Source organism: Oryx dammah, unplaced genomic scaffold (genome assembly GCF_014754425.2).
Source record: "Oryx dammah isolate SB20612 unplaced genomic scaffold, SCBI_Odam_1.1 HiC_scaffold_23, whole genome shotgun sequence".
NCBI lineage: Eukaryota > Metazoa > Chordata > Mammalia > Artiodactyla > Bovidae > Oryx > Oryx dammah.
In genome coordinates this window covers 101,934,383-101,946,805 of record NW_024070207.1, presented here as the reverse complement: position 1 = coordinate 101,946,805, position 12,423 = coordinate 101,934,383, and the positions used below count along the sequence as shown (strand labels likewise).

Genomic DNA, 12,423 nt, shown 5'->3' with positions numbered 1-12,423 from the left:
ACTCATCTAGCTTTTCTGCATGTGTGTTCCTTAATATCTGTTTATCATATGTGTAAGCCTATGCATATATATGAGTGATATGTATACAATATTTTTTTCTTTTTATAATAGAACACAGTTATGAAATAATTTCTCTCAGAGAATAATATGTTAGTCAGTATATACTCTGTATGTGATTCTAAGTTTAGAAGCTACTACTCAGAATCTAAAGTATTTAGTACATAAAATTCAAGTAAAAAAAAGCATCAGTGGACCATTCTATGAGTAACGTATTGTTCATTCTCAAATATATAATGTGCTCACGAAAATTCTTACAGCTCATCAGGAAATTATGAATTCTAAAGTGTATACATTCAAGTGCAAAATAAAAGACAATTCAAATCACTGTGTTGGACACATGAAACTAATATAATAGTGGATGTAAATTATAATTCAAAAAATAAGATAATTGATCAAAAAGGCAATTTAGTTGTATTATAAAGAAAAAATGAAACATAATCAGCATAAGTTCTAAGCAAAGTATACAGAAAAGAGAAGTTTACTAGTTCTTCAATAAGCTGATTAAAAACACTTACAACCTCTTCTCCTCCTCCTTACCAGCATCTCTTTAAAAGACGCCTCCTTTCATGACATCTTCTCTAATTAATATGAAAGTCAGTTCCACATTCCCCAGAGTCCTACTCTGACTATAGAAGCAATTAATTTTCTTTTCACTTAAGATTCTATAATGAAGTTTTACCCTTTGACAGAAAAAGTAATTTATTCACTCAAATGTTTATTCGGAAGATGTTATATCCTTCATATTGGTAGCAGAGCCTGATTTAAAATGTGTCTGCAAAACTGAAAAAAAAATCACTTACTCACATAGTGAAACATTAATTAGATTAAATATCAGGCACTAGATTACACACTGTGATACCAAAACCAAACTAAGCCAAATCAAAACAAACAGGGGAAAAAGAAAAGTCAAACAGAGTAAGTTTCAGTCCCTAGTTTCCAGAAACCAACACTATAATAAATGTAACAGTGGTCAGAAATCACTCTGGATAAGTAAAAAGGAATTAGGTCATGGTAGCCCTCATAAAGGCAACATGAAGACTGACTTAGTCAATGGCTTTCAGACAAAGGCTACCAGAAACACTCCTGTAGATTAACAAAGTTTATTTATTTGTTGCAAGAAGTCATGGCATATAATAGGGAACTATTAGGATATGTCGCTAAGAGGATGTTACAAATAGTTTAGAGGGCTTGGGCTTGTGTAAAGTGATGCAGATGGTCAAGGAAGCAAAGTTTTGCCTTTATTAGATACTGCAAGGAAGTGAAGGTGATTCTGTGATTGCTGTGCTTAATCACTCAGTCATGTCTGACTCTTTGTGACACCATAGACTGTAGCCCCCATGCTCCTCTACCCATGGAGATTCTCCAGGCAAGAATACTAGAGCGGGTTGCCATGCCCTCCTCCAGGGGATCTTCCCAACCCAGCGATCAAACCCAGGTTCCCACATTGCTGGTGGATTCCTACCAGCTGAGCCACCAGGGAAGCCCAAGAATACTGGAGTAGGTAGCCTTTCTCTTCTCCAGGGGATCTTCCCAACCCAGTAATCGAACCAGCGTCTCCTGCATTGCAGATGGATCACTGACCAGCTGAGCTACCAGAGAAATCCATGATTCTATGATTGGGTATCTTAAATTTTCTTATCTAGGTTGCAGGAAGAATGTAGAAAGGCTAAAGCCATGATTAGTAAAGGAAATGATCTGCCATATTAGTGAAGAGGAAGGATATTTGGGTCATTTTGGGTGGTATGGACCAGTGGTCCCCAGTCTTTATAGATACCGGGGACCAATTTCATGGAAGACAATTTTTCCTTGGACCAGGGAGGGGGATGGTTTTGGAATGATTCAAGTGTATTACATTTATTGTGTACTTTATTTCTATTATTATTACATCAGGTCCACCTTAGCTCATCAGGCATTAGATCCCAGAGTTTGGGGACCTCTGGTTTGGACAGTGTCCATAGTTTTTACTGTATTGAGACATGATTACATAATGGTCACATTTCTGTTCCGATCCATCATGATCATGGAGTGGCCTTGTCTGACGTTAGCACTGTGAGCAGTTCATCATACTTAACTTGAGAACATGACAGACTAGCTGCCAGCACTGCTACAGTCTCCAGCATCTCCAAGGCCTAATGGTAGTGCCAAGCTAGCTCCCGGGTCTCAGTGGCTGCTCTCCTCTTTCTCAAATGAATATAAACAAAGGCAAAAACGATACTAGCTATGTTTTAATAAGTTCGCTTTGGCAGAAGTGAGGTGAAAACCTCTAAAGGAACACAACATTAGTGGCTGTGAAGGCAGCTAGGGACTGTCATCTTAAACCCAAGTGAGCTATGACGTCAGCTTTAATCAGGGTCTGGTGAAGGGAATAGAGAGGACTGGACAGTTTTAAGAGTTGTTAAGGGAATGAGATTAATTGAACTTGTCAAAGGGTAGACTTGTGAAGGGTAGGAAAAAAAAATCTAGATGACCCAGTTAGCTTTCGGGTATCTGGGTGATGCTGCTGGAAAAGGAACAGTAAAAAGAAAGAATAAAACAGGGCTGGGGACATTGAAGTTTAAGTTTTCAGGTGGATATTCAATTAAATGTCTCTATTAGGCAATGAAATATACTGGACTGGGCTTTAGGGGAAAGACATAAGCTAAAGACCCACATTTGGGGATCATGAGAAAACGGATGCTATTTGAATGGGAAGTAATGAGGATAATCTAGAGAGAAAAACAAGGGAAGAATTGTGGAGGATTTCAGCGTTAAAGGAAAAACAAAATGAAACAAATGGGCAAAAACATAAAAAAAGGTAAATAGTGAATAGTATCCCGAAATCCAAAGGAGGAAATACTTTCATGAAGGACTAAGAGGTTAATGGAGTCTAGTCCTGTAGAGAAGTTAAGGGGGGAAAAAAACAAACACGTATATGTTTATAGGAGAGGAAGATTTTCTCAAAGATGGAAAAGCAGCCTGTTTAAAGGCTGATTCTTTATCATCAGAAAACAGGAAGAGATTGAAAAAATGCAGGTGGGGTCAAATGAAAACAGAATCCTGAGGACACAGACAGTGGAGATATTGAACAACACCCGTGTCCTGGATTAGTCCTAAGAAGTCAAAGCAGTCTCTTTCACTGAGGCAGAGGAAAAGAAAGAGACCATGAACACAAATACATGAAATAGAAGAGATACTATTTTAACTAAAATAAGAGGGAGATTCACCTACTGTAAATGGTGGGGAAAAGTTTAAGAGACCCATTAAAATTTGAAGTAATTATGGAGAGAAGTTGAGAAATTTACTAGGAAAGTATGGAAAGCTTAGGAAGAAGTACTGATGAGTCTCTTAAAGTGTGGCAGTTTAGAAATGGGGTAATAAAGTGTCTAAGGTATTGTTAATTCAAGTGGGTAGGTGAATTGAGGAGATGAGAGAAATGGAATCTTTGGAGACAGCAAGACAGCCCAAATGAACTGAGATTTTTAAGGATTAAGGCACAATTTGGGTGGAGGAGATTGAAGGCTTTGGCATCAGGTTCACAAAGAGAAAACAATAGAATAAACTGGTGAATGACAGATGGCAACTTGACATGAAACACAAGGGAAGAGAGAGTTTTACATGAGAGTGGTATCTTTGGAATTGACCCTGAGAAGTGAGTAGACTAGCAATCGCAAAGGAGTGGGGGAGTGAGTCATTAGTCTTTGTGGTGATCCAAGGGTAAAAGTCTTTTCTGTGTATGAACAGAATGGGTCTACGGGACAGCAAGTTTGTTTTAGAAGAAGGGTTTCTGAGTGTAAAGTGAATAAGTGTGAGAACGCACACAGAAGAGGAAGTGAGACAGAGGAAAGAGTACAGAAGAGCACAGTGACGAGGATATAAGAAAGGACAGGTGAATAGAGGTTCCTATATTCTTAGTAGCAAACACAAATAACAGATATAATGGAAACAAGTTAATTGGCTTGAAGATTTCCAACAGAACTTGGTGAAAAATTGATCTAATAAGTCTAGGTTCCAGGAAGAACCCAAGGCCTGTTGACCTGAACAGCTAGGAGGAAGGCTTTCAGGAGAACACTGGAGAGGTATAAAATCACCTTATGTTAAGAAGAGGCTGTTTTGGGCTTCTCTGGTGGCTCGGTGGTAGAGAATCCTCCTGCCAATGCAGGAGACATGGGTTCGATCCCTGGTCTGGGAAGATCCCACATGCGGCAGAGCAACCAAGCCCATGCACCACAGCTATTGAGTCCATGCTGCAGAGCCAGGGAACCACGACTACTGAAGCCCCACATGCCTAGAGCCCATGCTCTGCAGCAAGAGAAGCCGCCACAATGAGAAGCCCACAGAGTGCAACTAGAGAGGAGCCCCCACTCGCCACAACTAGAAAAAAGCCTGCCCAGCAATGAAGACACAGCACAGCCAAAAATAAATAAATAAACTAAAACAAAAAAAGAGAGGTTGTTCTGCTGTAATTCCTAATTTACATTACCATGTGCTCAGTTCAAGGAGTAGCTCTATACCTGTAAACTCATTGAAAAAGACCCTGATGCTGGGAGGGATTGGGGGCAGGAGGAGAAGGGGACGACAGGGGAGGAGATGGCTGGATGGCATCACCGACTCAATGGACATGAGTCTGAGTGAACTCCGAGAGTTGCTGATGGACAGGGAGGCCTGGCATGCTGTGACTCATGGGGTCGCAAAGAGCTGGACACAACTGAGCAACTGAACTGAACTGAACTGAAACCTGTAAAATCAGCTGGAAAGTCTGAACTGTGGCAACATTAACAGCATGAGCGAAGGAACATCTAGGAGTCTAGTAAAGTCTCAGAGGGTGCACTGATCTTAAACCTTTGCAGACATAGAAACCACCTGTGGGTCTTTTCTAAATGCAAATTGATTTATCAATCCTGAAAACAATCCTACAGTTCTAAGCTCACAGGTGATGCCAATACTGGTTGTCCAGGGTCCACACTGTCAGTAGAAAAGTCCCTAGAACTCAACTCTTAAATAAGTGTATTATGTTAATTATATGGATAAAACACATGGTTAATAGAGAAGGAACATTTCTGTCTGATTTAAAAATATATAAAATTGAAGGGATGCTGTCCTAGGATATGCTAACTGGGTGAAAGTGCTTGGTTGCTTCATTCATTTATTACTTCAAGGGAAAGATGAAAAAATAGGGAGTGATATTTAGCCATTTTTAATGGATGCCTAAAAATGAATTAATACCACCCAAGTTCATGAGATGGGCCTCCCATGTGTTCATAATAACCTACATAAATGGACAGGTGAAGAAGCAAGAAAATTAATGCATGCAAAAAATGCATATCCATCATCATTGCTTTGTATTTCTCTCAAGGATTGTTTAATACCTATACATTATATTTAGCGTGAAGGAAATGTCTAGGTAAATCATTCCATGTCTTATTTTAGTAGGCAATTAAGAATGATGTTGTTATTTCAGAATATGAGAGAAGTTGATAAAGGTGACTCATCAGGCATCATCAGAAAACCACTCATACAATATTGTATATATATATTTTAGCACTTTCAGTCTCTTATTGCTGACACTATTGATTAAATGTAAATTGCTTCTAGGCAACCATATGATAACAGGAAACTTTTGAATTTACAGTCTTAAAATGTTAGAGCTCAATCTTCCTGCTTGATCAGTTATTTTAAGATACAGAAATAGGATGGCTAATGAGGTGGAAGAAACTGGAGCCGATTATACAGAGTGAGGTAAGCCAGAAAGAAAAACACCAATACAGTATACTAACACATATATATGGAATTTAGAAAGATGGTAATGATAACCCTGTATGCGAGACAGCAAAAGAGACACAGATGTGTAGAACCGACTTTTGGACTCTGTGGGAGAGGGAGAGGGTGGGATGATTTGGGAGAATGGCATTGAAACATGTATACTATCATGTAAGAAACGAATCGCCAGTCTATGTTCGATACAGGATATAGGATGCTTGGGGCTGGTGCATGGGAATGATCCAGAGAGATGATATGGGGTGGAGATGGGAGGGGGGTTCAGAATTGGGAACTCATGTACACCCCTGGCAGATACATGTCAATGTATGGCAAAACCAGTATAGTATTGTAAAGTAACATAAAGTAAAAATTAAAATTTAAAATAAAAAAGGATGGCATATAGATAAGTAGATTGCTCAGATAGATAAAAGTTTTAATTAGCTAATAACATGTCTATCCAAGGTGATTCATACTTTCAGTGGGTCAATATGTCACATGAACTCCAAAACATAGAGTGCATCTTCTCTAAGTAATTTCCTACTTGTAGAATTTCCCTCAAAAAACTATAACAAAGAATATACCTTCAAATAAGTACATTCAAATAAGACATTTTGCTATTTTCTACTACACATATTATCCTTCATTTTAATTTTAAAACTAAATTATTAACAATATAATCATAATTCCCTTTTCTTGAAACTGTTTATAAATAGTCCATTATTAAGCTGATAACAGAATATATCAAAGCCAACAAGGAATTTAAAATAACTTTCCCATTTATAAAGTCAGCTCTCAGAAATGTTGATGAAATTATTTTTCCCTCTAAAGTAGCCTTAAAAAAAGGATTATTTTCTCCTAAAAGACATATTTTTTGTTCTCCAAAAGTTCCAACCCCACAGCAAGTATTACCTTGTATCTGTATTGGTGTTGTATTTGTAAAAATCTAACGATTTTGTAATTCATGAAATCAAATGATTGAAAGATAAAGCAGAGTTAATCCACATATGAGACCCTCCTATAACTAAAATTATTTAACATTCAGGATACCTGTTTCTTTAGCCTTCCCATTGAAAATATTTACTCTTCCTGTTAGAAATTCCCTCACAAACTACTGCAAATTACCTACCAAAATGGATGTTCATATGTCAAAGTCAAACTATCAAAGCCTTGATAATGTCCCTGAACATGAATATAACTCTTATTAAATTAATAAAAACTGCATTGTAAAGGATAAAACTATAATGTCTCAGTAGGGAATAAAAACAGCAAACGATCTCTTATAAATAAATATTGAAGAAGGTTGGGTATCTTTTAGTTATGGCAATATAATACACAAATATCCAGAAAATACAACTATGTTATGATTTATGATAATTATTAATGACTACAAAGTATAACATTTTGATGATAGTGAGAACACAAAGAGAGTCTATAGTATTTGTAAGGATCAGGTCTTTTCTTTTCCATTCCATTCTGCAAGCCTACTAAAATCCCAGCCTTCAGATGAAAGAACAATGTATGAAGGGAAATCAATATGACTTCATGCTACAAAATTGCTAATTTACAGCTTAATAATATAAAAGTTAAAGAAGGTTAATGAAAAGTATTTGTGGGCAGTCACCACAGAAACAGGAAAGACTTCTCTAGGCTAAACTTTGATTCTACTTGATATGTAAAACATATTTTAAAGATATATTTAAAAGCAGTATAGCATACCACATTAATCTTTTCAACTCTAAGAGAATCATAGAGTTCAGAGCACAGGGTTTACAAGCAGCAAAAATTAGAAGAATACATAAAAATTTATGCATAACCTACATTGACTTTTTCTTTAAGGTCTGAGAAGTTGCCTTCCTTCCGATAGACTGCAAATTCAGGACTCTGCAACACGGCTTCTGAACGAGTAATCCAACTGTGAAGTTCAGTTATATCGACATCCAACCTAAGACAGGGAAGAATAAGGATCATTATTTCTTGATTATCTCTTTCTTCTGTATGGGAAAAAAAAGGCAATCTATCCACATTTACCATTCTCTCCCAATCTGAAACTTCTGCCTGATGCCCCTATTAATGTTAATATCACTACTATTTCCCTAGTCAGGTTGGCTCAAAATTTGGAGTCTTCTTTGATCTGGTCTTATGATCACTGCTACTGCTAAGTCACTTCAGTCGTGTCCAACTCTGTGCGACCCCATAGACAGCAGCCCACCAGGCTCCCCCGTCCCTGGGATTCTCCAGGCAAGAACACTGGAGTGGGTTGCCATTTCCTTCTCCAATGCATGAAAGTGAATAGTGAAAGTGAAGTCGCTCAGTCGTGTCCGACTCTTAGCGACCCCACGGGCTGCAGCCTACCAGGCTCCTCCGCCCATGGGATTTTCCAGGCAAGAGTACTGGAGTGGGGTGCCATTGCCTTCTCCACTGATCACAGAGGTAATCTTATTCATCTCAATGTAGAAACGACCTGTACACTATCTCCTATAAGCTACTCTTTAGCCTTTGCTTGAATGTCTGCATTGATTGAAAAATCAGTATTTTGATAAACCATCTTTTGGGAACATATTCACAACAAACAAACGAAGATTCCTGTTGGAAGCCCCCATTGAACCATACCTAGAATACTCATGTCCTTCATGTCATCTCCACAGCGATACTGAGGCTGCATTTGGTCACGTGACCGTCTATGGCAAATGAGCTATTGGTATGTGTAATGCAAGCACAGGCTTGATTAGTGCTTGCACCTTGGACCTTGTCTTCATGGAACACACACTCTGAGAAGGCATGCATTATATAAGAATTTCAAGGGTCCTAAAGTGCTTGAAGGAAGCTCACTCTTGCCAGGCAGAGAGACCACAGGAAAAAGCAAGTGGTACAGAAATGGCAACCAACTCCAGTATTCTTGCCTGAAAAAAGCCCCATGGACAGAGGAACTGAGCAAGCTACAGTCCATGAGGTCGTGCAGAGTTGGACACGACTGAGCAGGAAGGAGTGCCAGGCAAGTGAATAAAGCCTCCTTTGACCTTCTGACCCAACTCAAACACCAGCTGAATATATCTAAGTGAGTGCTTCAGCTGACTTCACTTAGAGCTACAGAAATGCCCACGTTGCAGGATTGTGAGATATGATAAATAACTGTTGTTTCAAGCCATTACATTTTGAGGTGGGTTATTATGCTGCAAGAGATATGTGATCACCTACACTGTTATTCTCAAAAACTCTTTTTTTTTGCAGAGATCTATGGAGCTAATGGAAATAAACTATTAACTCTGATTAGGTGATTCAGATCCAGTTAAAGCAGAGATTTTCAGGGAGTCACAGATGAGTTGCAAGGGTGGAGAATGTCTAGGAATCACTTGAAATTTCAGGCACAATTCTGAATGCGTGTGCATTTTTCTTGAGAAAGAATCTATAGATTTTATCACCATCTGTAAAGAATCTATGATCAAGGGAATTTAGAGACCATCTAATCCAATCGATTATAAAACAAAATAGACAAAAGTATCCAGGAAAATAAACTTATTCAATTTTCACATGAAACGTGTGGAGTTTACCAAAAATACAAATACGAGATTTTAAGACGCCAAGTAATGTACTGTATTTACCATGCTATAGTTTTTTTTTTTCTCCAATACAACCCTCTACCAGTTGAAATCAGCTGTTTAAATCTTCTAGAATAGTGGCCCCGACATTTTTGGTGCCAGGGACTGGTTTCATGGAACACAGTTTTTTCCAGGGACTGGGGGTGGGGGTGGAGATGGCTTCTGGATGACTCAAGTGCATTACATATATTGTGTTCTTTATTTCTATTATTGTTACAACTCAGATCATCAGACATTAGGTCAGGCAGGTTGCGGACCCCTGCAATAGAAGATATCTGATGGTCAGCCTACCCTACTCCTAGTTACTTTGATGATATTCCTTGGTTTGTGAGTATCTTACTTTCCTTAAAATTTGATTCCTAACAAAATCATATGAGGGGTGTTTACTATAATCAGGAAAGAATAGACAAGTATCTTCTTTCTTTATAAATACTTTCATAGATGTGGCCTTTAAATCAAACAAACCTGTGAAGAATTTTTTTTATTTTGGTTGCAGGCTATTGTTTTAAAATTAAACTGATAAAAAGTTTCACAGAACACAAAACATTTCCAAAAGCATGGCCTTTGCTTTCTTACAAGCCTGTGCTAAATAAAGTATGATCCATCTCTTTGCTGTATGAGGAGATGGAGGCTCAGAGAAATTAATTAATTGATCTCAGATTGTTAGTACCATAGGGAAGAAACTTAATTCATCTTGTTCACCATTATATCCTTCACTTCAAAGAGTGCCTGGTTCATAGTAATAAGTATTTACTGAGTTTCTTATTTACCAAGGCTACCCAACTAGAAATAGAAAAAAAAAAACAGAGATCAGATTTCAGATATCTTTTTATTCTAAATCTCACATCACTGAATGTCAAACTTTTATTTCATTTGGATATGAATCATACATTGTATTGGTGTTTCATTTTATCATATATTGTGGCTCTCTCTCCTACATTTGATTTTTGCAGAAGTTTAACTATTAGGTCTCCTATTTCTGTGTTTGCAATGTTGATTTAAAAAGAGTCCTTCTTAAAAAATTAAAAAATAAATAGAGTCCTTCTGCATGCTACCAAAAATCTTTCTCATTGATGTTAATTAATTTATAAAATTAATAGCTTTCAACTACGGTAATTTAGTCACCCTGCAAATCCAGTGCATGTTTCCCATAAGAATGTCTTAGGAAGGACATTTTTTCCCTTTATCCCAGTATAAACATTTGTATGTCTTTGCCTGTGGGCATTCACTTTGCCAGTATATAAGGCAGGCCGGGAGTGCTGGGATATTAATAGCTTAGTTATGTGAGAGTCAGGGATAGTTGCTAGATAAATAACACAGCTCCCTTGCCCTTCAGTGCAACCACCCTGAAGGATATTATGCCCAGTATCTCAAAGGGTTCCCAGCTGGATTGAGCGCACTTGCCTCCATTGATAATCTGCTCCTGTATCATCCTGTGTTGGCTGCCTTTTCCTTATCTCACTTCCTTACTTTGCTTCCTGGGATTACTTCCTAAATTAATTACCTGCATCAAAATCTTTCGTCTCCAGATCCACTCTTGTGGAAGCCATACTAAGGCAATGATCAACAACCTCAAATGAACCCCGCATCCTGCCATGTTTAATTTTTTCACCTTGAGCTCTGACTCTCCACAGGAACTATTTTAAACTTTTCCCAAAGCTCTCAAAGCTCTGATCTGTCTTCTTTCTCCATCTATCAACAGATGACATTGATTTCTACTTGATAGAGAAAAGCACAATTATCAGATTAGAATTTATTCCACTTCTACTTCCTATGTCCAAATAGTCAATCTTACCTGCCCGTGTCCTTCTCATTCCCTTCCAATGAGTGAGTTTCTCTTCTTTTAGTTAAACATTATTGATGGAAGACATAGTAATACGCCTTTGTTACCCAAATGTTATTGACTGGAGACATGTCGATACATTTTTAGAGAGTGATACAATTAGTATCACCTTGTGAAGTTCTTATAGATTAAAATTGATCAAGGGTTCATTATACAACTTATGATTGTTGTTATTATTCACATTTTGCTCTGTTAGGTTTTTGTTCCAACTTGTGTATATTATAAATGTAAAATTTTCAAAAATGATATATCACAAAATTTTAGGTGAAAAATAATTTTTCAGCGAATTTTATGCAGATATTTGCTGATTCTCCAAGTGACATATATACTAGTGTCTCAGAAGATGATGGTTCTTCAGAATACAGTTCTGATTCAGACAATGTGAATATGAGACCAACAAAAAAAAATGCTAGTGATTGATTCTGATACAGAAAGTGAAAATGAAACTCACAGTGCTGGAGAATGCTGTTTTCCTTCTGGAGAAAAGTGGATTGAAAATAACATTTCACAAAAATCAGAAGACTTTACAGATGTGTCAGATGTAACTATTGAATGTAACAACCCACAAAGTATTAGTGAAATAACAGAATTAGTTTTTGGCCAGCCAAAATAAAAATCACCAGCCACAGGCATTACTTTCTGCAAAAATCTCCCAGTCAATAATGAGTTAAAGCCAACCCCTTTTACCTACATTTGGTACTTCATTCTCTTATTTCTTCTCAGTATCTGAGAGTATCAGTTTTTTTTTTTAAATCTATCCACTGTAAATTCAATCCCTCTCTCTCAAGTTAATTCTTCATATGGAAATTTAAACATATTTTATTTGATTCCTTTATTAAAAATCAATACTTTGTTGACCTCCAAATTCCTCTCTTGACATTCTCTTATCTTCTAAAGGGCAAATGTTTTGCAAGAGTTGTCCAGTTTCCTGTCAGTTCAGAGGAGCCTGGCAGGCTACCGGTCCATGGGGGTCACAAAAGAGTTGGACATGACTGAGCAACTAGACAGCAATAACATATATCTATGACTCTGACACAGCTACCTCTACTTCAAGCATTTCTTCTGAGCTCCATAGCTACATAATCATCCTCTAACTCTATGACTCCACTTGCATGCCATAAGAACTCTTTCAACATCAAGACTTAATGTTTGAATTTCTCTCCCAAACCGGTACCTTCTCAGTGTCCC

At 37.5% G+C, this 12,423-nt stretch overlaps 1 protein-coding gene across 6 annotated transcripts in view; it reads right to left on the bottom strand.

The window, feature by feature from the left end:
- Positions 1-12,423, bottom strand: part of DMD (dystrophin) — a 2,254,125-nt gene that overhangs the window by 1,481,014 nt on the left and 760,688 nt on the right. For all 6 annotated transcript variants that reach the window (XM_040266338.1, XM_040266336.1, XM_040266334.1 and 3 more), the window contains one exon: positions 7,615-7,738. In XM_040266338.1, the coding sequence (XP_040122272.1) occupies positions 7,615-7,738 (124 nt within the window). The remainder of the gene's footprint in view (positions 1-7,614; positions 7,739-12,423) is intronic.